Raw genomic sequence first — 27,908 nt, 5'->3', positions numbered from 1 at the left:
GATGCCAGTTTACAGCTCGATTAGTCAGCTCAGATTTTGTGAAGCTTCTCGGCAATTGTTGCAATGATTTCTTTCACAAATCCCATTACTGAAGGGACTTTCCACTGCCCTGTTTGTCACTACGACGTTCGTATTTTCACACAGACTTTTAAATTCATCATTGGTAAACTACCCTTCCCCATTGTCAGTGAGGATTCCCCCTGTCCAGTCCCTATCCATTTTTCACTATCTAGTCCACATTACCTTTTTTTCTTTACATTACTGTGCATTGATGTACAGGTTAGGTGGATTGACCATGCTAAATTGCCCCTGCGTGTCAGGGGGATCAGCAGGGTAAATACTAGGGTTGCAGAGATAGGGTTTGGGTGAGATTGTTGTCGGTGCAGGCTCGATGGGCCCAATGGCCTCTTTCTGTACTGTGGGGATTCTATGATTCTATGTTGATAGACTGAATGAAGTTACAATGTCCACAGACAGAGTGCAAGAAAAAAATGTTTTTGTCCTGATCCCAAACCCTCAAGTCCATTGCTACAAACTTAAACTGCAGGAATCATTCCGGAGTCTATAGAATTTTGAAAGGTGACCACCAATTCATCCACTATCTCTCCGGCCACCTCTTTCAACACTGCAATGTTCAGAGATTTACCAACTTTCAGTCCCACTAATTTCTGCAGTACTGCTACTCTTTTACTAATACTATTTTCTTTCACTTCCACTAGTCCCTAGGTTCTCCATTACATCCATCGTTTTGGGGATGCAACTGATAGGGGAGATAAAGGGAGACCCGTAGCAGTAGAAAACCTCAATTTCCAAAAGACATTTGTGGACCGAGCAGTCACATGATGACGCAGCTACTGAAAGGGTCACGTGACAGGAGTGCAGGGGTCTCCCCGGAGCCCAGCAAGAGTACAAGGGGGTAGCTGCTCTGCCAGTGAATAAAGTATTGTTTGTTACAAGTCCTTGGTCACCAGTCTTCGGGAACCCAGCATTTTACAACATTCGATAAGGGGCCACACAAAGGGTTAATCAACAAGATAAGACCTTGTGAAGTTGGGGTAAATATATAAGCATGGATGGATGATTGGCTAACCGACATGAAACAGAACAGCCAGGATAAACAGGCGTTTCAAACTCAACAAATTGTAACAAACAGAGTGCCACAGTGCTGCGGCCTCAACTTTACAATCTACATTCAGCACTTAGACAAAGAGACCAAGAGTAATGATTCCAACTTAGTCCAGCGAGACCGGCAACAATTCTCCCCACTGCAACTCAGGATTAGCTAACTCGGAATAACCGAGGACTATGATTTGTTACATGGTGCCAGTGCTACTCGATGTAGTGTCACTGAAAGTGGCAATGCAGGTGGAGAAGGTAGTCAAGAAGATATACGGCATGCTTGCCTTCACCGACCAGGGTATTGAGTTTAAAAATTGGCAAGTCATGTTGCAGCTTTATAGAACCTTAGTTAGGCCGCACTTGGAATATAGTGCTCCATTCTGGTCGCCACACTACCAGAAGGATGTGGAGACTTTGGAGTGGGTACAGAAATGATTTACCAGGATGTTGCCTGGTATGGAGGGCATTAGCTATGAGGGGAGATTGGAGAAACTCGGATTGTTCTCACTGGAACGACGGAGGTTGAGGGGCGACCTGATAGAAGTCTACAAGATTATGAGGGGCATGGACAGAGTGAATAGTCAGAAGCTTTATCCCAGGGTGGAAGAGTCAATTACTAGGGAGCATAGGTTTAAGGTGCGAGGGGCAAAGTTTAAAGGAGACGTACGAGGTAAGCTTTTTACACAGAGGGTGGTGGGTGCCTGGAACTCGCTGCCAGGGGGAGGTAGTGGAAGCAGATACGATGGTGACTTTTAAGGGGTGTTTTGACAAGTACATGAATAGGATGGGAATAGAGAGAATATGGTCCCGGAAGGGTAGGGGGTTTTAGTTAAGTTGGGCAGCATGGTCGGTGCAGGTTTGGAGGGCCGAAGGGCCTGTTCCTGTTTACGAGCCGGGAATCGAACTGCGTCCCTATTGCTGTGAGGCAGCTGTGCTAATCCCTGTGCCACCGTGACGCCACATCTTGTGTTATCAGCTAATTTAGCATGACAATACAGTGGGTTGAGATGGCTGATGTAATATCAGGAGCTCATATGGTCTACAGGTACAATGTCTGGAATGTGTTGGTCACCACATTCCAGAGGAGGGAGCGTGGATTGACTGGTTTATTACCATCAATGTCATGGTGTTTACCTCTTGCCTCATTTCACCAGCATGAGGTTAAAAGTGACAGCAAAAAAATGTGGCTCTACCAGCTATCGGGTCCTCCCGCTGTGACCTTTCCTCCCACCGCTCTGCACACCGACAGTCGGCTTTGTTCAAACTTGTCGGTACAGTGCATCTTTTTTAAAATGTCTCAGGTCGGTGAAGCATCGCTTTCGGTATGAGAATTTAAGAATGTTCCTTTTTACAGCAGTCAGAGCGTTATCAATGTTACAAAAAAGAGATTGGTTAGATTGTGATGCAAGTTATCCTGTTAGAAGTTGTCAAACTGTCTTAGCTGCGTGCACTATTTTGAACAGAAACCACTCTGAACACAATACGGATGCATGCATTTCACACATCTATATTTACTTCACCAACACCGCTCCCCCTCCTCACTCAGTAACTGAGGAACTAAAGTGTGCACAACCATCAGAGAAAACACTAGCACATTCTAGTCTTCAAACTTTGAAGACAAACTTGGTTGACAAACACTCAAAAGGTTAAAGTTCACACGCACGCCCTGTTCCCGTTTCTTATTTACTACCCAGGAATGCGATTCGGCTCACTGGGATTCCCGTTAGCCTCTGACTAATGTGTTGGATTAGCATGAGCAAAGACAGCAGTGATGTGGCTGATTATGATCTGACGGGGTGGGAGTTACTTTGTCTGCGATTTAGAATTGACAGAGAAACAGTGAGCAGCTGAATCAAAAGGTTTATTCAAATATAAAGTATCTATTTGCGTGCGATCCAGTCAACACGATCTTCCGGTCCTGCCGACGGTTAACCCCCCACCCGCCGTGGGTTCCCCGGCAGCAGAGGGTGGGAGCAATTGGAAACCCCGTTGACAGTGCTGGGAGAGGATGATCCCAGTGCAAGCCTGGAATAACCCCACAGGGACTAGTGTCCCTTCACCAGATTCTCTTTATTTACAAACTCAATTCCACTCCTAAGAGTGCTTCAGGTATAAAGTCAGAATCCAGAATAAAAATAAAGTAAAGTTTATTTATTAGACACAAATAAGGCTTACATTAACACTGCAATGAAGTTACTGTGAAATTCCCCTACTCGCCACAGTCCGGCGCCTGTTCGGGTCAATGCACCTAACCAGCACGTCTTTCAGAATGTGGGAGGAAACCGGAGCACCCGGAGGAAACCCACGCAGACACAGGGAGAACGTGCAAACTCCACACAGACAGTGACCCAAGCCGGGAATCGAACCTAGGACCCTGGTACTGTGACGCAGCAGTGCTAACCACTGTGCTACCGTGCCACCCATGCTACCGTGCCGCCCATATGTTAGTACCCCTGACACTCCTCGATATATACATGGGTGAGATTCCCTGATTGGGCAGGCAGGGAATCCGTGCACTCCGGTTTCCTCCCACAGTCCAAAGATGTGCGGGTTAGATTGATTGGCCATGCTAAATTGCCCCTTAATGTCAGGGGGATTAGATGGGTAATCGTGGGTTTATGGAGGTAAGGCCTGGATGGGATTGTTTCGGTGCAGGATCTATGGGCTGAATGGCCTCCTTCTGCACTGTTGGGGTTCTCAATCAGGGAGCTCATACTCCAAGAGGCCAACCTCATGGGTCTCATTGAGGCCATTACACAGCCAATGGCGGGCTGCCTCTGCTACCTCAAAACACACCACGTGGGGGGATGGAAAATCTTTGTCTTTCTCTTTACATTTGATTCTGGATTCAAAGGTTATTATGGAAAATGAAAGCTCATGGTGTCGGGGCTAACACATTAGCATGAATGGAAAATTGGCTGTCTGGCAGAAAACTGATAATATGCATAAATGGGTCTTTATCTGGCAGGATGTGACTAGTGGAGTCCCACAGGGGTGCGTGCTGGGGCCTCAACCTCTTATAATTGATATCAATGACTTAGATGAATGGAGCGAGGTCATGGTGACTAAATTTGGAGGTAATAGATAGATAGGAAAATATGTTGTGAAGACATAAGCGCCGAAATTCTACTGCCCTGCCTGCCATGGCAATGGGAGCGAGCGAGGGGCGGAAAATGGGAAAGTCCGTTGACCTCAGGTGGGATTTTCCAGTCTTGGGTCGAGCGGGGCCGTAAATTCCCGCCCAAGGAGTTTACAGTAAAATACAAATAGGTTGAGTAAGTGTATTAACTATTAAGTTGAGTAACAACAAAATTGGCAGATGGAGTATAATGTGGGAAGTTGTGAAGTTGTCCATTTTGGCAGGAAGACTAAAAAAAGCAGACAATTACTTAAACAGAGAATGACTGTAGAATTTCAAGGGGTAGTAGGATCTAGGCATTCTAGTGCATGAGTCACAAAAAGTTAGTGTGCAGGTACAGCATGTAATCAAGAGGGCTAATGGAATTCTATCCTTTATTATGAGAGGAATTTAACATAAAAGTAAGTATGTTATACTGCCGTTAGAAGTTGAACAACACCAGGTTAAAGTCCAACAGGTTTATTTGGTAGCAAAAGCCACACAAGCTTTCGGAGCTCCAAGCCCCTTCTTCAGGTGAAGAAGGTTCTTAGAACATAGAACATAGAACATTACAGCGCAGAACAGGCCCTTCGGCCCACGATGTTGCACCGACCAGTTAAAAAAAAAAACTGTGACCCTCCAACCTAAACCAATTTCTTTTCGTCCATGAACCTATCTACGGATCTCTTAAACGCCCCCAAACTAGGCGCATTTACAACTGATGCTGGCAGGGCATTCCAATCCCTCACCACCCTCTGGGTAAAGAACCTACCCCTGACATCGGTTCTATAACTACCCCCCCTCAATTTAAAGCCATGCCCCCTCGTGCTGGATTTCTCCATCAGAGGAAAAAGGCTATCACTATCCACCCTATCTAAACCTCTAATCATCTTATATGTTTCAATAAGATCCCCTCTTAGCCGCCGCCTTTCCAGCGAAAACAATCCCAAATCCCTCAGCCTCTCCTCATAGGATCTCCCCTCCATACCAGGCAACATCCTGGTAAACCTCCTCTGCACCCTCTCCAAAGCCTCCACATCCTTCCTGTAATGTGGGGACCAGAACTGCACACAGTACTCCAAGTGCGGCCGCACCAGAGTTGTGTACAGTTGCAACATAACGCTACGACTCCTAAATTCAATCCCCCTACCAATAAACGCCAAGACACCATATGCCTTCTTAACAACCTTATCTACTTGATTCCCAACTTTCAGGGATCTATGCACACATACACCTAGATCCCTCTGCTCCTCCACACTATTCAAAGTCCTCCCGTTAGCCCTATACTCAACACATCTGTTATTCCTACCAAAGTGAATTACCTCACACTTCTCCGCATTAAACTCCATCCGCCACCTCTCGGCCCAACTTTGCAACCTGTCTAAGTCTTCCTGCAGACTACGACACCCTTCCTCACTGTCTACCACACCACCGACTTTGGTGTCATCAGCAAATTTGCTAATCCACCCAACTATACCCTCATCCAGATCATTAATAAATATTACAAACAGCAGTGGCCCCAAAACAGATCCCTGAGGTACACCACTTGTAACCGCACTCCATGATGAATATTTACTATCAACCACCACCCTCTGTTTCCTATCCGCTAGCCAATTCCTGATCCAATTTCCTAGATCACCCCCAATCCCATACATCTGCATTTTCTGCAGAAGCCTACCATGGTGAACCTTATCAAACGCCTTACTAAAATCCATATATACCACGTCCACTGCCTTGCCCCCATCCACCTCCTTGGTCACTTTCTCAAAAAACTCAATAAGGTTAGTAAGGCACGACCTACCTGCCACAAAACCATGCTGACTATCACCTATCAATTCATTACTCTCCAAATAACTATAAATCCTATCCCTTATAATTTTTTCCAACATCTTGCCGACAACAGAAGTGAGACTCACCGGTCTATAATTCCCGGGGAAGTCTCTGTTCCCCTTCTTAAACAATGGGACAACATTCGCTAACCTCCAATCTTCTGGTACTATACCAGAGGCCAACGACGACCTGAAGTTCTTCTCACCTGAAGAAGGGGCTTGGAGCTCCGAAAGCTTGTGTGGCTTTTGCTACCAAATAAACCTGTTGGACTTTAACCTGGTGTTGTTAAACTTCTTACTGTGTTTACCCCAGTCCAACGCCGGCATCTCCACATCATACTGCCGTTATACAGGACATTGGTGAGACGGCATCCCGAATAAAATTTAAAGTTTATTTATTAGTGTCACAAGTCGGCCCATATCCCTCTAAGTGAAGTTACTGTGAAAATCCCTTACTCATGCAGTTTTGATCTCCTTATTTAAGGAAGGATGTAAATGCATTGGAGATGGTTCTGAGGAGGTTTACTAGATTGATACCTGGAATGAGTGGGTTATTTTATCAGTTTAAGTTAGAGAGCTTGAGTTTGTTTCCACTGGAGTTTAGAAGAGCAAGTTGTGACTTGATTGAAGTATGTAAGATCTTGACACGGTGGACATGAAAAGGATATTTCCTCTTGTGGGTGAGTCCAGAACTAAGGGACAATATTTTAAAATTAGGTGTCACCCTTTTAGGACAGAGATGAGGAGAAATATTTTCTCTCAGTTATGTGACTTTGGAACTCTCTGTCTCAGAAGGCAGTGGAGGGAGGGTTGCTGAGTATTATTAAGGCAAAGGTAGATAGATTCTTGTTAGGCAAGGGAAGCAAAGGTTATCGGGGTTAGATGGGAACGTGGAACTCAAACAGATCAGCCATGATCTCATTGAAGGACGGAGCAGGCTCGTGGGGGCCGAATGGCTTAATTCTGCTCCTTTCTGGTGTGTTCACATGTACTGGGAATGCCAAAATCAGAGCATTAAGGTAAACTGAATGAGTTTGGGATGGAGTGGAACAGATAGCTGAGGTGCAGAGCTGGGGAGGGAAGCCTGCAGTGGTAGGCCCGGGATAGAGGATGCATCGGAAGGGTAGAAACCAAAGGCTCTACAGCTCCAGATAGCGAGATGGGAAAGAAACCTAACGTCTGTGGCAGCAGCAGGAGGTTGAGAAATTCAAAAGTGAATTTAATAAATAAAATCTGAAATTCCACTTGGAATGGGAAAAGGGATGTGGGAAAAGCAACAGTGCCACCTAGCATTTGAAGTAAATATAATGATTCACAAAGCTCAAGGTGAACCTGAACCCAGGCCTTGCTTCAGTGTGACAAACTGGGGCCAGGGATGGAAGTACAGGAACGGGACATTTCCCAGGACCTGGGAAAAAGAGGGTGAGAAGTTGGAATTTTTGTCCCAGAGTGGGGGATGCAGGCCGGATTGGAAGTCAGGCCTTCCACTCCTGGTGCCAGTATGGAGGTTGCTGGGTGTGGGGGTGGACTGGGTGGAAGCCTTCAATGCTCTGGGTGGGACTTTATTGAAGATATTTTTAAAACGTCCTTAAAACAAAAACAAAATCCCTTCATCCCCCTCCTCCTCATCTGCCCCCACACAAATGGACACTCCCCATACCTCATTCATGCCAACCTTGGCAATCCCATGCCCCCTCCCTATCCCTACACTAATCCCTGCTCCCCACTCATCCCCACCGCACTTTATAGCCTCAATGTCAACTCATACCAACCAATGCACCCTATCTACCACACATTGCCCTTACCCACTCCATGCCAGCTCACCTAGTATCCACCATGGGCAAACCTCAGGACGCATGCTGACATAAAATAAAATGATGTGTCTGTTGACTATTAAAAAAAACTAACTGATAAAAACACATTCAATACATTGTAATTCCTTCAACTAACCCCTTATGTAAATCCTAACTTGCGGACCAAGTAATTCCCCCTGTCAGATTGCAATCAGCCACATCACTGCCCTCTTTCCTCATCCTAATCTGAAAGGTTTAGAGGGATACGGGCCAAACGCAGGCAAATGGGACTAGTTCAGTTTAGGAAACCTGGTCGGCATGGACAAGTTGGGCTGAAGGGCCTATATTCCCATGCTGTATATCTCTGTGACTCTATGACATATTAGTCAAAGGCTAGTGGGGAATCTCATTGAGACTAATCGCATTCCTGATTAGTTAATAAAAAATAGGCTTGTAATCACAATACTAATACATGCGCAGGATGTGTATGTGAAATTTAACGTGGTGGCAGCAGATTCAGGCCAGTGAATGTGTAGTAGAGTTATAATGGAGATATTATCGTGTTATAGATTGTGCCTCTGAATATCGACATAATGCCCTGTTAAATCAGCCAACTATAAAGTTGATGTGATTCCTCCGGCTGTAAGAAAAAAAAAGGACCTGCATTTATATAGCACCTTTCACAACCTCTGGACATCCAAGTTGCTTCAAAGCCAATTAAGTACTTCTGCAGCACGGCCACTATTGTAATGTAGGAAACGCAGCAACCAATTTGCACAGAGCAAGCTCCCACAACAGCAGTGAGATAAGTGACCTGAGAAACTGTTCTACTGATGTGGGCTGAGGGGCAAATATTGGCTGGGTGCAGTGACCTCCACGAGGCCCAGGAAGTTGGCCTCTTGGAGTATGAGCTCCCTAATTGAGGTAATGATTGCCTGCCCAATTAGGGAGCCTCACCTGTGTATATATTGAGGAGCGTCAGGGCTACTGACACTCCGGATTCTGACTTTGTACCTGAAGCACTCTTAGGAGTGGAGATAAGTTTGTAAATAAAGGGAATCTGGTGAAGGGACTCCAATCTCTGAGGAGTTAGGGAAACATAGAATCCTACAGTGCAGAAGGAGGCCATTCGACCCATCGAGTCTGCACCAACCACATTCCCACCCAGGCCCTATTCCCACAACACCACGCATTTACCCTAGCTAGTTCCCCTGACACTAAGAGGCAATTTAGAATGGCCAATCCACCTAACTCACACACTGAAGGAGGAAACCGGAGCACCCGGAGGAAACCCATGCAGACACGGGGAGAATGTGCAAACTCCACGCAGACAGTGACCCAAGGTTGGAATTGAACCTGGGTCCCTGGCGCTGTGAGGCAGCAGTGCTAACTGCTGTGCCACCGGACACCCAGGAAACTTGCTTGCTCATCAGAAATAATGATGGGGGTCTTTTTATGCCTACCTTAGAGGCCAGATTGGTTTAATGCCACATCCAAAAGACATCGAGTGAGATTTAATGGCCCTGCCTGAATGGCGGAATCTTCCGGCCCTGCCGAAGGCCCACCGCCCAACACGGCAGATTCTCCGGCAATGGGATGGGTGAGCCATGCATAGTGCCGTGAACTTTGGTGGAAGGCCCTGCCAATGGCAAGCTGCCTCTGCCACCAGAAAACACACCGCAGGGGGGTGGGGGGGGGGGGGGGGGGGGGTGCCGGGGGGGGGGGGGAGGGGGGTTGGCTGGAAAATCCCACCCGTCGCTCCCACCAGTGCAGCACCCCTATTGCACTGGCACCCTACCAGCCTAGATTTTGCCAGAGTAGGGTGCTCCTCACTGAGCCACGCCTGCCACCTGTTTGCGTTTGAAAAATAACACCACCGTACCCGCTCAGCTTTCTGTGGTTTGTTCCAAGCCGCAGTGCATTTCCTATCGAGTCTCGAGAGGCTGTTTGTCTGCCCAGTCAGTCAGGCGCTGGGACTGAAACCACTCATTACACAGAAGTGAAACCTCATTTTCTCACTTTGCGATCATGCGAGTCAGGTTTGATCACACAGAGAAAGGAAGCAACACGAACTTCCTTTGTTGCGTGTGCAGAACATCCCCAAAGTGTATCGTGTACAGTGAAGATCGAACAGACGAATACTCCAGCCAATTTGGACGCCGCCAATGTCCCATAACCAATCAGAGAACGAGAAGCTTCCATTTACAACACGGCTTTCAGGAATTCAGGCAATTTACAGCAAATTACTTCTGAAATGTAGTCACCATCAGAAAGTAGGAGCGATTGGTTAACAAGGCTTCTTGACCAGAAAACTGGGAAGACTTCATGCTCTTCAACGAACCCTGATCTGCCTTCAGCTTTAGCAAGAACCAGAAAGGGCAGACAGGTGCCGGAATTCTACCGCCCCACCGGCCACGGAATCAGAGCGGGCGAGGGGCGGAAAACAGAAATGTTCGTTGACTTTGGGCTGGAGTTTCTGGTCTCACTCGAGCGAGGCCGTAAAATCCCGCCCAGGGTATTGGTTTAACATCTCATCTTGAAGACAGCACCTCTGACACTGTAGCACTCCCTCAATGCTGCCAAAAAGCGTCAATCTAAATCATACATTCAACTATAGAATAACCACAGTGTAGAGGGAGGCCATTTGGCCCATCAAGCCTGCACCGACGCCCTCCTCTCCGCCCTATCCCTGTAACCCTGCGCATTTACCATGGCTAATCCCACCTAACCTACACATCTTGGGACACTAAGGGGCAATTTAGCATGGCCAATCAACCTAACCCGCACATCTTTGGACTGTGGGAGGAATCCAGAGCACCCGGAGGAAACTCACGCAGACACGGGGAGAATGTGCAAACTCCACACAGACAGTGATCCAAGGCCGGAATTGAACCCGGGTCCCTGGTGCTGTGAGGCAGCAGTGCTAACCATTGTGCCACCGTGCTGTAATTCAAGAATTATAGTAGAGCTTGAACCCACAACCGTCTGATTGATAGGGATGACCACTACACTATAGAGGTGGATCAAAGTGTTGATTGACTTAGGGGCGGCACGGTTGCACAGTGGTTAGCACTGCTGCCTCACAGCACCAGGGACCCGGGTTCGATTCCCAGGTTGGGTCGCTCTCTGTGCGGAGACTGCACATTCTCCTCGTGTCTGCGTGGGTTTCCTCCGGGTGCTCCGGTTTCCTCCCACAGTCCGAAAGACGTGCTGGTTAGGTGTATTGGCCATGCTAAATTCTCCCTCAGTGTACCCGAACAGACACCGGAGTGTGGTGACTAGGAGATTTTCACAGTAACTTCACCGCAGTGTTAATGTAAGCCTACTTGTGACACTAATAAATAAACTCAAACTTCGCTGATACAACTGAGTGGCTTGCTAGAAGCTACTGCACAGGACACATATCCATATGGGATTGGCACCATGCATAGGTTAGCTAGTTAAGCAAGTTGGGTGGCAGGATAGCATAGTGGTTAGCACTCGCCTGGGACCTGGATTCGATTCCTGGCTGGGGCCACTGTCTGCGCAGAGACTGCACATTCTCCCCGTGTCTGCTTGGGTTTCCTCCGGGTGTTCCGACTTCCTCCCACAGTCACAAATACGTACAAGTTAGGCGGTTAGGTCAGGTTAAACTTCCCCTTAGTTTGGCTGTGTGTCTGATTGTGGCTATGCTTGATGTGGAGTGGCGCCCCCTCAAGCTATAAGTCCTTGGCGACAAACTAGCAACCTGTTCCAGGAATAACTAGCAATAGCAACAGACAAAAAAGTCTGACCTATGCACTGTCTGGGTGCAAAAAGATTGAGAGAGAGAGAGTTAAGCAGACAAGTTTCCTTCCTGAAAACCTGCAGTTTAGCTTTTTAGCAATCTCATAACATCAGGCTATTGATATCAGCTTTGGATTAATGGATTTTTTTTCCCTTGTAAACTTAATGTGAAGTCTCAAACTGCCACGGGACATAAACCTGGGTTCTCTGGATCTGTAAGTCAACCACTGGATTTCTGGACCAGTAACATAACCACTACACTACCGTATCCCACCACAGTCTCTTGTGCCTGGCTCCGCCCCAGAGCTAACTCCTCCACTCACAACTTCCTTCTATATTTACGTCTGGTTTTCAAACGCAGATTTAATTCCCTTTTAAAATGAAATTGAACCCACATCGACAGCAACATCAAATTCCTTCCAGCCTATCCGTTAGGCCTGATCATATCTCCTTTCTCTGTTTCTGAATTGATCTCGATATTTCGATTGTACTTTACCTCTTCCTGCTTTGTGCCAAGCAGTTTGAGCCTTCAGCGTAGGTCCTGTTAGTATTTTGGGTGCTTTCCAGTCAGGTTTTGACTTCACTGGTCTGTGGTTGCAAAGAGTTTAAGATAGAAAAGAAAAACTTTTCAAAATCTCCCTCCCCCTTCCAGTGATGAACCCACTCTCGCCAGAGCAAGCATGCAGCTGAAATAAAAACAGAAAGTTCTGGAAAGACTCAGCTGGTCTGGCAGCATCTGTGAAGAGAGAAACAAGAGTTAATGTTTTGAGTCCAGTTTAATGTTTTCTAAGCACAGTGATTAGCACTGCTGCCTCATGGCGCCAGGGAGCCGGGTCCAATTCCTGGCTCGGGTCACTGTCTGTGTGGAGTCTGCACGTTCTCCCCGTGTCTGTGTGGGTTTCCTCCGGGTGCTCTGGTTTCCTCCTACAATCCGAAAGACATGCTGGTTAGGTGCATGGGCCGTTCTAAATTCTCCCTCAGTGTACCCGAACAGGCGCCGGAGTGTGACTACTCGGGGATTTTGACAGTAACTTCATTGCAGTGTCATTGCAGTGAGCCTACTTGCGACACCAATAAATAAACTTTAAAACTGCAGGCTGTTCTCTGGCACTGTACCTACTTGTCATGTGTGAACCTGCATTGAGAGGGTTGGCAAGCTACGAGATATCGCAGCCTGGCCCAGTTAGATCCTGTCGTGCAGGCATGTACATTCCAGCAAGCTTTCGATCAGGACTGATCAGCCAATTATATTTTTCTTCACCACACCCTGTCCCATGGCCCGTGAACATGGAGGCTAATTGTAACAGTCCATATTATGCCCTGATTCAGGTCACTTAACTGCACATCGCCATTTGCCCACTGTCTCAGCAGGGGGAGTTGCCCCTATATTTTGTAAATGCCAAATTTGTGTTTACCATAAACCCCAGTAGCGCCTGATTCAGAAGGAAATCAGAGAATCATAGAATCCCGACAGTGCAGAAGGAAGCTATTTGGTCCACCGAATCTCCATCGACCCATATCCTGGCTTACCCTGTAACCCTGCCTATTTACCCAGCTAATCCCTCAAACCTATATATCTTGGAACACTAAGGGGCAATTTGGGATGGCCAATCCACCTGACCTATACATCTTTGGACTGTGGGAGGAAACCGGAGCACCTGGAGGAAACCCATGCAGACACGGGGAGAATGTGCAAACTCCACACATACAGTCACCCAAGGCCGGAATCAAGCCCGGGTCCCTGGCACTGCGAGGCAGCAATGCTAACCACTGTCCCTCCGTGCCGCCCCTATTGGGTACCTCCGGTGCTTGGCAAGTGTTCCATATCACAAGCTGGAGCAATTAAGATCATAGAGACGTGATGTTGAGAAGTACATCTTCACACTAAAGGGCTGTGGGAATCCAGAATTCTCCCCAAGAGACTGTTGAGGTTCAGTGAGAATTTCAACTCCACGATTAATGGATTTTTGTCAAGGTAAAGTATTCAGGGTAACTGAACCAAGGCAGACAGATGAAGTTAAGTTAAATTGGTACAGGTTAGAGGGGCTGAATGGCCTCCTGCTGTTCCTGCTTGTACGGTGATGAGAAAAGAGAAGGATGAATTCCAGGCAGTGGGATTGCTAACACGGGATAAGACTAGCAGATCTGGGGAGGCAGTGGCACAGTGGAATTATCACTGGACTAGCAATCCAGAGACCCACAGTTAATGCTCTGGGGACCCAGGTTTGAATCCCACCATGGCAGATGGTGACATTTAAATTCAATAACAATCTGGAATTAAAAGTCAATTGATGACCATGAAACCATTGTTGATTGTCTTAAAAGCCCATCCAGTTCTCTAATGTCCTTTAGGGAAGAAAATCTGTTGTCCTTACCCGGTCTGGCCTACATATGCCTCCAGAGCCACAGCAATGTGGGTGACTCTCAAATGCCCTCTGAAATTGAGGGCTGTTAGGGACGGATAATAAATGCTGGCCCTGTTAGCAACAGCCACATCCCGTAAAACTGAATAAAAAAGATCAGTGTTGGACAAGTCTTATTGTCGAGCCTATTTGAGAACCTTGTTGTACTAAGTTTGAGCACTTGTATTTCCTCAGGCAGATGACTTTGTTCGTGCCAATGCCTGTAATAGACTAACTGGGATTGCTGAGCAGATGCAATACCTCCAGGAGAAAGCGAGAAAGGTAAGAGGTGTCTTCCACTTCTGTATCACCGTCCTTCTCTTTCTGCCATCCTCCCACTGCTTCAGGTCCTCAACCCCACACTGGAGGGCTGGCCTGCTTCCCTGAGTTCTCAGTGAGCCTGGCTCTGGCTGACGGATGCCCCAAATGAAGCTGCGGGGCAAATCGTCAAACAATTCTGATTTGATGTCTTCCGGCATTCCAGTTTCACTTTCTTTAAAGATGGAACTGGATTGCAGGGATCACGGCGGTAATTTTAATTTTCTGGTTGTTCCTCTTCCCAGTGCCAGTGTGTTTTATTGCACTCAGGCTCAGCAATGGCTAGGCCTTGGGGACAGGGTGGGACCAGCTCTCAAGACTGCCGGCAACCAGAATAAAATGATGGTATTTTAACCTCCAGGCTCGCTAATGGCATCAGTTATGTTTGTCTCTGGTGTTTTTCCATGATTGGCCATGGTGCCTTCAGTTATCTAGGCCCTAAACGCTTAAATTTATTCCCCAAACCTCTTCACCTCTCCATCTCTCTCCTGCCTTCAGACTCCATGTTAAACCTATCCCTTGTGATCACCTGTCCTAATGTCTCCTACCTTGCAGCTTACTTATTGCATCTGTGCAGGGCCTTGGTGAGACCACACCTGGAATATTATGTGCAGGTTTAGTCTCCTTACCAAAGAAAGGATAGAATAAAATCATAGAATCCCTACAGTGCAGAAGGAGGCCATTCAGCCCATCCAGTCTGCACCAACCCCAATCCCACCCAGGCCCGATTCCTATAACCCCACATATTTACCCTGCTAATCCCCCTGACACTAGGGTCAATTTAGCATATACTTGTCACAGAGGGAGCCAAAGTTCACCAAACGGATTCCTGGGATGGCAGGATTGTCGTATGAGGAGAGATTGAGTCAACTGGGCCTGTATTCACTGGAATTTAGAAGAATAGGGGGGATCTAATTGAAACATACAAAATTCTGACAGGGCTGGACAGACCAGATGCAAGGATGATGTTTCCTCTGGCTAAGGGGTCAAGAACAAGAGGTCACAGTCTCAGGATACGGGGTAGGTCATTTAGGATGGAGACGAGGAGAAATTTCTTCACTCAGAGGGTGGCGAACCTGTGGAATTCTCTACCACAGAAAACTGTGAAGGCCAAGTCACTGAATATATTTATGAAGGAAACATGGACTTCTATAATCTAAAGGTATCATAGAATCCCTACAATGCAGAAGGAGGCCATTCAGTCCATCGAGTCTGCACTGTCAACAGTCCTCCCCAGGCCCTATCCCCTTAACCCTACGTATTTGCTCTGCCAGTCCCCTTAGCTAGGGGACTAAGGGGCAATTTAGCATGGCAAATCAACCTAACCCGCACATTTTGTCAACAGTTATGGGGCGAGTACTGGAGTATGGTGTTGAAATAGAGGATCAGCTATGATAATATTGAGTGGTGGAGCAGGCTCGAAGGGCCAAATGACCTACTCCTAGCTTCGATGTTTCTATGTTTGTCTCAATGTTTGCCTGCTTTGCAATGCTGTAAAGTGTCTTGGGACATTTAATTGCATTGAAGGCATTAAATAGATGCAAGCTGTTGCTCTGTCCCCAGAGGTACCCGTGAAGGTCTAGCTGTGTTGAGTGTTGCTGTTGGTCTTTAGTTGCTGAAGGAACTGTTGGTTTCTGTGTTACAGTCGTGGAATATCAGGCTTGCTGTGTCAGCAGCACACGACCAAAGACTGACTCAAACTACTTTCTTTATGTGTGCTAAAATGGCGTAATGTCAGTACACATCAAACAAATATTTCCTCTACTACTATGGCGATATTGAGAATCTACAGCAGGGATTCTCGACCCTGTTAGAATCATAGAATCATACAGTGCAGAAGAGGCTCTTCAGCCCATCAAGTCAGCACTGACACATGAGAAACATCCGACTTCCCACCTAATCCCATTTACCAGCACTTGGCTCATAGCCTTGAATGTGATGACGTGCCAAGTGCTCATCCAGGTACTTTTTAAAGGATGTGAGGCAACCCGCCTCCACCGCCCTCCCAGGCAGCGCATTCCAGACCGTCACCACCCTCTGGGTAAAAAGGTTTTTCCTCACATCCCCCCTAAACCTCTTGCCCCTCACCTTGAACTTGTGTCCCCTCATGGCTGACCCTTCAACTAAGGGGAACAGCTGCTCCTTATCCACTCTGCCCCCTCATAATCTTGAACACCACGATCAGGTCGCCCCTCAGTCTTCTCTGCTCCAACAAAAACAACTCAAGCCTATCCAGTCTCTCTTCATAACTTAAAATGTTCCATCCCAGGCAGCATCCTGGTGAATCTCCTCTGCACCCTCTCCAGTGCGATCACGTCCTTCCTATAATGTGGCGACCTGAACTGCACACAGTACTCTAGCTGTGGCCTCACCAAAGTTCTACATCACTCCAACATGACTTCCTGCTTTTTTAATCTATGCCTCAATTGATAAAGGCAAGTGTCCCAAATGCCTTTTTCACCACCCCACTAACATGCCCTTCTGCCTTCAGAGATCTGTGGACAAACACGCCAAGGTCCCTTTGTTCCACAGAACCTCATAGTGTCATGCCATTCATTGAATACTTCCTTGTCAAATTACTCCTTCCAAAGTGTAGCATCTCACACTTTTTCAGGGTTAAATTCCTTCTGCCACTTATCTGCCCATATCTATGTGATCAAATTGGATATCCAAAACAGAATGGGTGTATAAGTAATTATTGTGCAATTCAGAATACGTATTTATTATTGATTTTTGTGGGACTTAATGTAAAACTTGCCGCTACTTTCTGTTACGTGGTAAAAGTCAGTATCAAGCTCCCACAGGGCAAGGTTCCACAATGGAAAATCAGATGGGGTGCATTATGTGGCGCTATGCTCCAGGATCACTTCTTAATGCAAAAGGAGTACTTTGTATCGTTAAAAAAAATCAACTTTCATGGCTGTCCGCACCTCATGTGAGTGATACCCCATGGACACTGACCATCAGATCCCGCCCCCCCACCCCACCGGCACTGAGAGTTCTCAGGGGGCAATGGGAATTGGCAGTCTGATGTGCCACCCATGCCATGTGTGACTCTGTAAAACTCTGCCACGAGAAAGCCAGTGCTCACCTGCCGAAAGGAGCAAAAGGTGAAGTCGACTGAACATTAAGGGGGAAAGTTTAAGGGAGATGTGCGGGGTGAGTTTTTCACACAGAGAGTGGTGGGCACCTGGAACGCGCTGCCAGAGGAGGTGGTGGAAGCAGGCACATTAGCAACATTTAAGAGGCATCTCTTATTCATAAATAGGGAGGGAATAGAGGGATACGGACCGAGTTAGTTTAGTTTAGTTAGGGCATCATGATCAGCACGGGCTTGGCGGGCCGAAGGGTCTGTTCCTGTGCTGTATTTTTCTTTGTTCTTTTTGTTCTATTTCCCGACACTTTGCTTAATTTCTTGGCCCGCTTCCCCAGTAAAAGGACATCCAATCCCACCGGCCTGTTGCTCTGTTTTCCCAGCGTGCATGAGGGTGTGTCCTGCCAGGGAAAGAACCCACTGTCGAAGGTGACTATCAGATTTAGGGGAGGAGAGGGGCCAGGTCTCCTCTGCAACAAACATGCTGAAGGAGAAATGGATAAGAACTGATGCCCGTTCAATGCTGAACGATGAATGATTGAATTAGCCGGATTGCCTTCTTTATCTCTGTCATGAATGCCACAGAGACCACGAGGGATCATCAATAGATTTCCCTGTGGGCTTTGTGGAGTATGAGCTGCCTTATTGAACGAGCGGAGGTTCGCCCAATGGGAAGTGGTCAGCAGAGGTTTTTAAGCCTGTAACTTTTCCGGGACAGGTGTTGGAAATCCCAAGGAGAAGCCGACCTGACTGAAAGCCCGGTACCGACCATTCCCTTTGGTTCACAACAACAGGTGTTAGCGGCGGGAAACTGGTATTTGGCTGCAAATGTCAGTTTCATTGACGTTAAGGGTTAAATTTTCCCGTCCCGCCCACCACGGGAATTGTAGCAGGCGGGACAGGACCATGCAAAGGTCCGTAGATCTCAGGTGGTATTTTCCAGTCCTGGGGTAAGCACAACTGGAAAATCCCACCCTCACTCTTAAAATGAAAATAACTTTGCCCCTAGTTTCCCCACTGTGCCTGGGACTAAGTGTCGGGACATGGTGGCCAGGTAAGTGGTAGGCGTCCCGGGTAAGGGGACGCTTGTCCCCTATTGTTGGTGCCATTGTTCTGCATATTACTGCCCCTTCATTATCTGATCCTGTGTAATTTCTCCACACGTTGTGTTCAGGTCCTGGAAGAGGCTAAGAGAGATGCGGATCTCCATCATGTAGCCTGCAATGTTGTGAAGAAGCCAGGCACTGTCTATTTCATGTACAGACGGGAGACTGGGCAGCAATACTTCTCCATCCTTTCCCCAAAGGTCGGTAAGATTTCAACATTTCCAAGTCCTCAGTAAGTTGCTGCCTCACCACGCCAAGTACCCGGGTTCAATTCTGGCCTCAGGTCACTGTCTGTGTGGAATATGCACGTTCTTCCCGTGTCTGCGTGGGTTTCCTCCGGGTGCTCCGGTTTTCTCCCACACTCCAAAGATGTGCGGGTTAGGTGGATTGGCCATGCTAAATTGCCCCTAGTATCAGGGGGAATTAGCTGGGTAAATGTGTGGGGTTTGAGTTATGGGAATAGGGCCTGGATGGGATTGTGGTCGGTACAGAATCGATGGGCCAAATGGCCCCCTTCTGCACTGTAGGGATTCTAAGTTGAAAGGAGATCCCGATTAATTGCAGCTGCAGTGCGGTGTAGTTTGGGAAAGATCAGGAATGTGGTCTTGTTCACTTGACCACGCAGGCTAGGCAGGATCTTGGCTATGGCTCTGTCTGTAGCATTCCTGTGAGAAGACTATGGATTCAGTTCCCATTCTCTGGAATGGTGAACTGCCACCTCAGTCCAGGATTGAAAGCATTCAAAGTGCCACCTTTCAAATGAGATATTAAATCGAAGCCCCGTCTGCTCCCTCAGGTGAACATAAAAGCTCTCAGGGTAACATTTGAAGAACAGGAACTATCCTTGGGCCTGAATTTTATGCTCCTTCCTGGCTGGTTTTGGGGCAAGAACGTAAAATTGCATGGACAGGATTCCCTCCGGGATCCCACTCATCCCGTGATTATATGTTGGGGCGAGCAGGGTCTCAGATGTGAAGCTCGCCCTTTGCCCTATTATGAGCCTTTTCCCTTCCAGCCTCAGTTTTTAGGCTCCGAGGCACCGGATAAATCAGGGTGGACAACTGAAAAATGTTGAATCCTCAATCTTTCAGGAAGGATGGTGGTGGGGTGGGTACCCCCATCAATGCCATCTCCTCAAGGATTGGATACCACCGGACCTCCCTATCTCTACCTCCTGACAACCCAATTGCCCCCTGACAATCCCCCAGGTGTTCCCTTCCCTGGAACCCTTACCACACACCTGGCCGCCATGCCCCGGACACAGGCACAGTGTTGTAGTGCCTCTTCCGGCCACTGCTGCGCTATGCCAGGAGGGCCTGGACGCAGTCGGCCAATCTGATTGGCTGTCATCTCTCCCAAGGCGAGACTTCCTTCCAAGTGAGTACGAAAGTCCTGCTTGCTGTCGATGAACACTCGTAGCAACAGGCCTCTTGGAGTCAACGGGTTCAGGCCTTGGTGTCATGGCCAATGTTTATCCCTCAACCAACATGACATAAACAGATACAAAAACTGAAAATGCTGGAAAGACTCAACACGTCTGTGGAGAGAGAAACAAGAGTTAATGTTTCGAATCCATGTGACTTCAGAACAGATCGTTTGGTCATTGGCATATTGCTGTTTGTGGAGCTTTTCTGATGTAAATTGGTTCACATTTCTGTTCATTACCACAATAACCACACTTCAAAACTACTGCCTTCCCAGTGCTTTGGGGTGATCTAAGGTTGTGAAAGTTGCTATGTATTTAAATCTTTCTTTTTTTTGTATTAAGTCTGTTATATTTCACTCTTCACATTAGGAGTGGGGGCAGAGCTGCCCGCATGAATTCCTCGGTGCGTACAAGCTGCAACATGACATGTCATGGACCCCGTACCAGGAGATAGAGAAACGAGATTCAGAAATCAACCTCATTGACAAATTTCTGACCCAACAGCAGACACTGCCACAGAGCACAGGGCCCAACTTTCGAGGGCTCGACCCCATGATATTACCTGCCAGGAAGAACAGTCTGGAACATTCCATGAGTCCTGAAAAGGAGGCTTCAACTTCAGAAGACACGGAGTTTCCCAATGGCCACACAGGGTCAATTTAAAAGTTTACTTCCTGCCCGTGATCTTTTGCAGTTTGTGGTTTCCCCCTCTCTCGTTTGGGACACATGATTGTGTGAGTTTGCCGAAGACAAACACTTTGATGTACTCAGGCCACTTTCCTTTTGTTGACTGCGAATGGTAGACAGTTTTCTACTTATTTTCGATGGGGCCACACTTGCATAAAATAGGCAGTAGCAAAAAAAGCACAATGTGCATTTGTCCGCTAACACCAAAAATAGCAAGCACAAGGTTAAAGAGGGAAGATTTCTCCTTCCCACTTGTTGCTAATCAACTTTCACATTTACAATCATCTGGGAGTCTCCGACACCTAGACAAAGTAATCCTTGAGTTATATTGCATTTATCTTTGAATGGTGACTGGGTTACGATTTGCTTATTTGAAGGATGTCACCATTGTAACTAGATTTATTTAATAAGAACATAGGGACAGGAGTAGATCAAGGGCCCATCGAGCCTGCTCCACCATTCAGTACAATTATGGCCTCAACTGCATGTTCCCGTCCACTCCCCACATCGCTTGATCCTCTCTGATGCCAAAAATCTATCTTATCTCAGCCTTAAATATATGCAGCGTATGATTGTCAATGACTCTCTGGGGTATTCCAAAGATTCACAACCCTTTGCTTGAAGAAATTTCCCCTCACCTCAGTTCTCGGTGAGATCAGCCCTTTATTCTGAGACCGTGTGCCTGGTCTTCTAGATTCTTCAACCTCTCATGTATCAGCACCAACCCACCAAGCACCGTGGTTCCCAAACTTCTTCCCAGTTGACCCCACTTTAGAACAAAGGAAAGTACAGCACAGAAACAGGCCCTCCAATTCTGTGCTGATCACAATCCCCTAACTAAACTACAAAAAAAACCCTTTCTCGTACTGTATTCCTCTATTCCCTCCCTATTCATGTACCCTTTTAAATGCCTCTTAAATGTTGCTAATATGCCTGCTTCCACCACCTCCTCTGGCAGCGCATTCCAGGCACCCACCCCTGAACATCTCCCTTAAACGTTCCCTCTCTCACCTTGAACCTGTGCCCCCTTGTAATTGACACTTCCACCCTAGGAAAAAGCCTCTGACTATCCACCTTGTCTATGCCTCTCATTATTTTGTAGACCTCTATCAGGTCTCTCCTCAATCTTGGTCTTTCCAGTGAAAACAATCCTAATTTATTCAACCTCTCCTCATAGCCGACGCCCTCGAGACCAGGCAACATGCTGGTGAACCTTCTTTGGACTCTCTCCAAAGATTTCACACCCTTCTGGTAGTGTGGTGACCAGAACTGCACACAATATTCCAAATGCGGCCTAACCAAGGTTTTACATGATCTGCCAATTCTTGTACTCAATGCCGCGGCCAATGAAGGAAAGCATGCCATACGCCTTCTTAATCACCTTGGCCACCTGGATTGCCACTTTTAGGGAACTGTGAACCTGTACGCCCAGATCGCCTCAGCAGCACGATGGCACAATGGTTCGCACTGCTGCCTCACAGCGCCAGGGACCTGGGTTCAATTCCCAGCTTGGGTGACTGTGCAGAGTTTGCACGGTCTCCCCGTGTCCGCGTGGTTTCCTCTGAGTGCTCCGGTTTCCTCCCACAGTCCAAAAGGTGTGCTGGTTAGGTGCATTGGCCATGCTAAATTCTCCCTCAGTGCACCTGAACAGGCACCAGAGTGTGGCAATTAGGGGATTTTCACAGTAACTTCATTGCAGTGTCAAATGTAAGCCTACTTGTGACTAATAAATAAACTTTATTCTGTGTTTTAATGTTCCTAAGGGTTCTGCCATTTACAATATAATTCACACCTAAATTTGATCCTCCAAAATGCGTCACATTGCATTTGTCTGGGTTAAACTCCTTAATGCCTCAGCCAAGAAAGTAAAGGTTTGTGGGATATGAGAGGTATGATATGGCGGGGGGGGGGGGGGGGGGGGGGGTGGGGGGGGGGGGGGGAGGTGCAGGGGGAAGTGGCTTTACTTCTTGACCGAGGGTTGGGGTGAAGCGGTGTGCGGTGATGATTGGGGGAACAGGAGCTCAGCACAGGGGGAGCTGATGAAAAGATAGTGGTTCTCCAAACAAAGTCAGGAACATATTTTTTTGTGCAACAGCATTCAGGCCTCAGAGAGAAGTCCATCAGGCCAAACCCATCACCACCAATGACAAATATGCAACAACTTAAAGGGGTTCTATAGTTGTCAGAAATCAGCCTCAGCTCTACGGCAGCCATTGCTGCCTTGGAGCTCGGGACCCCAATATCTCATCTTGATACCTCACCAGGGGTCACGACCCACAGTTTGGGAAACACTGGCTGAATCCAATGACTTCTAATGCTGCGTGATGTCCTTAATTCATCCCTTCATCGGGACACAGGAAAAGGCCATTCAGCCACTTGAGCCTGTTCCGCCAATCATTAAGACTGTCCATGATCCATATCTTAACTCCATATATCTTCTTTAGTTCTTCAACCCTTAACAATTTTACCTAACAAAAACCTATCCGCCCTAATCTTGAGGTTAGTGTAGGTTTAGGGGGAATTAACAGTGTAAATACATGGGGTTACGGGGACAGGGCAAGATGGTCTGTCGGGGAGCCGGTGCAGACTCAATGGCAAGAATGGCCTCTTTCTGCACTGCAGGGATTCTCCAATAGGAACATGAGATTTCCCAAGAACAGATTGCTCCTTAAATTCTGTGCAGAGAACACACTTCGACTCTTGGTAGCCTAATTACCCCCATAAATGTGTGAAAAATCTGCAGCCAGGTTGTTCAGGCCAATGTTCTTCCACTCTCTCCCAGATCTGAAGGGGCACAATGCTATAATCCGAGTGCTTTATATTGTATGGAGTGTGATTCATCTTTCATACAGCCATCAGTTTATTCGACTGAAATCCTCATAATAAACGTGATTGTTGAAAAGCAGTAACGAAAGAGGGAGGATTCTCTGTTAAAAGCCAGTTCCAGTTGAAAGTGGTGAGAGAATGAAATCATCAACAACAGCTTTGCAGCTGCAACTTGGCAACTTCTTATAAGAAGGGTCAGAGTTAGGTGCGATGTAAAAAGAGTTTGTGTCGTTTCAAACCAGCCCAAATGAACATTGGCACAGAATCAGCCCCAATTCACCACTAAAATGACAATCAGGAACACATCCCTCCCAGACAGAGCAGAAGAAGCTTTATTCTATATCCATTCTGGCCTGATACTCTTCATTCTTATTTATTCATGGAATATAAGTGTCGCTGGCTAGGCCAGCATTTATTGCCCATCCCTAATTGCCCTTGACTGTCCAGAATGATGTGTTTCTGCCTTGTTAACCATGTGTCCATAGCTGTTTTAAGCATTTCCCCATCCGATAGGGTATCTCATTGCTGAACCAACAAACCAACCCTGTTTTACTATCTCATTGGTGGAACAGGCATGAGGGGCTAAATTACCTGCTCCTTAGACCACAAGACATAGGAGCAGAAGTAGGCCAATCAGCTCATCAAATTTGCTCCACCATTCAATGAGATCATGACTAATCTTCAACTCCACTTTCCCACCTTATTCCCATAACCCTTGATTCCTTTATTGATTAAAAATCTGTCTCTCCCAGCCTTGAACATACTTAAAGACCCAGCCTCTACAGCTCCCTGCGGTAAAAAATTTCACAGATTTAATACACTCAGAGAAGAAATTCCTCCTCATCTCTGTTGTAAATGGGCTACCCCTTACACTGAGATTCTGCCCTCTGGTCCTCGATTCTCCCACAAGGGAAAACAACCTCTCAACATCTACCCTGTCAAGCCCCCTGAGGATCCTATATGTCTCCATAAGGTTGCTTCTCATTCTTCTAAACTCCAATGAGTAGACGGAACCTACTTAACCTCTCCTCATAAGAAAATCTCTCCATACTCGGGATCAACCTAGTGGACTGCCTCCAATGCTAGTATATCTTTTCTTAGATAAGGGGCCAAAACTGTTCCCAGTATTCCAGGTGTGGTCTAACTAGTGTCTTGCATAGCCTTAGCAAGATTTCCCTATTTTTATACTCTATTCCCTTTGAAATAAACGCTAATATTCCATCTGCCTTCTCTATTACCTGCTGAACTTGCATGCCAGCTTTTTGTGTTTTATGTACAAGGACCCCCAAATCCCTCTGTGCTGCAGCTTTCTGCAGTCTTTCCCCATTTAAATAATATTCAGCTCCTTTATTCTTCCTACCAAAGTGCATCACTTCACATTTTCCTACATTATATCCCATCTGCTAAGTTTTTACCCACTCACTTAACCTGTCTATATCCCTCTGTGGTCTCTTTGTGTCATTCTCACCACTTGTCTTCCCATCTATTTTAATGTCATCTGCAAACTTAGCAATGTACATTCACTTCCCTCATTCAAGTCATTAGTATATATTGTAAATAATTATGGCCCCAGGACTGATCGCTGTGGCATTCCATTAGTTATAGGTTGCCATCATGAAAATGCCCCTCTTATCCCAACTCTCTGTCTTCTATTAGTTAGCCAATCCTCTATCCACGCTAATATACCACCCCAACATCATGGGATCTTATTAAGCAGCCTTTTGTGCAGTACCTTATTGCATGCTTTTTGGAAATCTAAGTATATTACATCTAGTGGTTCCCCTTTATCTATCCTGCTCATTACCAGCTGAAAGAATTCTAATAAATTTGTCAGGGATGATTTTGCTTTCTTGAAGCCATGCTGACTCTGGTTAATTATATTATATATTTCTAAATACTCTGCTATTACATCCTTTGTTATGGACTCTGAACATTTTCCCAATGACAGTTGTTAAACTAACTCCCCCACAGTTCCCTTTTTTTTGTCTCCCTTTTTGAATAAGGGTGCTACATTGACAGATTTCCAATCCTCTGGAACTTTTCCAGAATTTAAGAAATCTTGGAAGATTACTACCAATGCACTTACTATCTCTGTACCTATTTCATTTGTTCACCATTCATCTTCATCCTTTAATGGATGTGGACATCATTGGCTTGGCCAACGTTTATTACCCATCCCTAATTGTCCTTGAGAAAGTGGTGGTGAGCTGCCTTGAACCACCGCAGTTCCTGTGGTGTCGCTATACCCGCAGTGCTGGTAAGGTGGGTATTTCTGGATTTTGTCCCAGCAACAGTGAAGGAATGCAACATAGTTCCAAATCAGGATGATGTATAAGTGGAGGAGAATTTGTAGGTGGCAGTGTTCTCTTGTTCTTCTAGTCGGTAGAGGTTGTGGGTATGGAAGATACTGTTGAAGGAACTTATTGCTTGTAGATGGTACACACTACTGCCACTGTGCGCCGGTGATGGAGAGAGTGAATGCTTGAAGTTGGGTGGATGAGATGTCAATCAAGTGGGCAGCTTTGTACTGGATGTTGTCGGGTTTCTTGAGTGTTGTTGTAGTTTCAATCGTCTAGGCAAGGGGAGAGTATTCCAGCACAATCCTGACTTGCCTTGTAAATGGTGGACTCAGGAAGTGACTGAATTCCCAGCTTCTGATCTGCCCTTGTAGGCACAGCGCTTATACAGCTGGCCCAGTTACATTTCTGTTCAATGGTAACCCCCAGTATGTTGTGGGGCCTTCAGCGATGGGAATGCCATTGAATCTCAAGGGCAATGTTAAATTCCCACCTGCTGAAGATGGTCATTGGGTTTGTTTATTTGGTGGTGGCTGGCACTTATGTGATGCGAATGCCACTTGCTACTCCTCTGCCTAAACCTGAATGTTGTCCAGGTCTTGCTGCATATGGTTACAACCTGATTCAGGATCTGAATGGCACTGAACACCATGTAATCATCAGCAAACATCTCCACTTCTGATTGTATGATAGAGGGGGGTAAGGTCATGGTGGCACAGTGGTTAGCACTGCTGCCTCACAGTGCCAGGGACCCAGGTTTGATGCCTGATTTGGGTCACCGTCTGTGTGGAGTTTGCACATTCTCTGTGTGGGTTTCCTCTGGGTGCTCTGGTTTCCTCCCACAGTCCAAAGATGTGCGGGTTAGGTTGATTGGCCATACTAAAAATTGCCCCTTAGTGTCCTGAGATGCGTAGGTTAGAGGGATTAGCGGGTAAATATGTAGGGACGTGGGGGTAGGGCCTGAGTGGGATTGTGGTCGGTGCAGACTCGATGGGCCAAATGGCCTCTTTCTGCACTGTAGGGTTCCTATGATTCTTCTATAAATCTTTTCTGCAGTCTTTCTAGTTTAAACATTACATTTTTAAAATCGAGCCTTTATTAGATTGCGAGGCCACATAGTACTGCGGGTGGACCGACACCACACAGACTGTGACTGTTCAAGAAGGCAGTTCACCACCTGCTTCTCAAGGACATTTAGGAATGGGCAATTAAAAGGCTAACCTAGGCAGCAACACCCAGGTCCTGTGAAAGAATAACACAAATGGGCATTATGCACATTAACATCCAGAGTTTTATATTAGCTTAACTTTATCAAGGGTGGAAAATGTTACATTAATCAAGACAGTGGTGCAGTAATTGACTCTAGGGATGACAGAGGATGGGCTGAGGCAGTGGCAGTGACGGGCAGTATTACAGAGGTGGAAGTCAGCGGTCTCGGTGATGGAGAAGATACAGGATTGGGAAACTCAACTGTGTCAAACAGAACCCAGAGCTGCCTGAAACAGGGGCCACAGTGGGGAGGCAGTGGTGTAGTCATCCAGAGACGCAGGGTAATGCTCAGGGGACCCGGGTTCGAATCCCACCATTGGTGGAGCAACTAAAAAATGGGGAGGTTCAAGAGGCCAGAGTTAGAGGAACACGGATTATCTCGGAGGGTTGTGGGGCTCGAGATGGGGCGGCACGGTGGCATAGTGTCTCGCACTGCTGCCTCACAGCATCAGAGACCTGGGTTCAATTCCAGCCTTGGGTCACTGTCTGTGTGGAGTTTGCACTTCTCCCCATGTCTGCGCGGGTTTCCTCCGGTTTCCTCCCACAGTCCAAAGATGTAAGGGTTAGGTTGATTGGCTATGCTAAATTGACCCTAGTGTCAGGGGATTAGCAGAGGAAATATGTGGAGTTATGGGAATAGGGCCTGGGTGGGATTGTGGTTGGTGCAGACTCAATGGGCCAAATGGCTTCCTTCTGCACTGTAGGGATTCTATGCTTCTATGTCTACAGAGATAGGGAGGGGTGAGACCATGGAGGGAACACAGGGGTGAACAGGACTCGGTGCAGGTTAGGACATGGCAGCAGAGCTTTGGATGACCTCCAATATAGAGAGGGCAGAAGGTGGGAGGCCAGCCAGGAG

General features: G+C 46.9%; 1 protein-coding gene across 2 annotated transcripts in view; it reads left to right on the top strand.

The window, feature by feature from the left end:
* c22h1orf50 (chromosome 22 C1orf50 homolog) overlaps positions 1 to 23,555 on the top strand; it is a 30,549-nt gene extending 6,994 nt beyond the window's left edge. Inside the window, exons 3-5 of one of the 2 annotated variants that reach the window (XM_078239077.1) lie at positions 14,222 to 14,308; positions 18,613 to 18,744; positions 20,340 to 23,555. In XM_078239077.1, the coding sequence (XP_078095203.1) occupies positions 14,222 to 14,308; positions 18,613 to 18,744; positions 20,340 to 20,633 (513 nt within the window). In that variant the 3' untranslated portion in view covers positions 20,634 to 23,555. The remainder of the gene's footprint in view (positions 1 to 14,221; positions 14,309 to 18,612; positions 18,745 to 20,339) is intronic. The other variant, XM_078239078.1, reaches the window with a different exon arrangement.
* The last annotated feature ends 4,353 nt before the right edge of the window (positions 23,556 to 27,908 follow it).

The sequence above is a fragment of the Mustelus asterias genome, chromosome 22 (genome assembly GCF_964213995.1).
Source record: "Mustelus asterias chromosome 22, sMusAst1.hap1.1, whole genome shotgun sequence".
In the NCBI taxonomy this organism is placed as follows: domain Eukaryota; kingdom Metazoa; phylum Chordata; class Chondrichthyes; order Carcharhiniformes; family Triakidae; genus Mustelus; species Mustelus asterias.
Note: the sequence above shows the minus strand (reverse complement) of the source record. Positions and strands in the feature narration are given on the sequence as shown.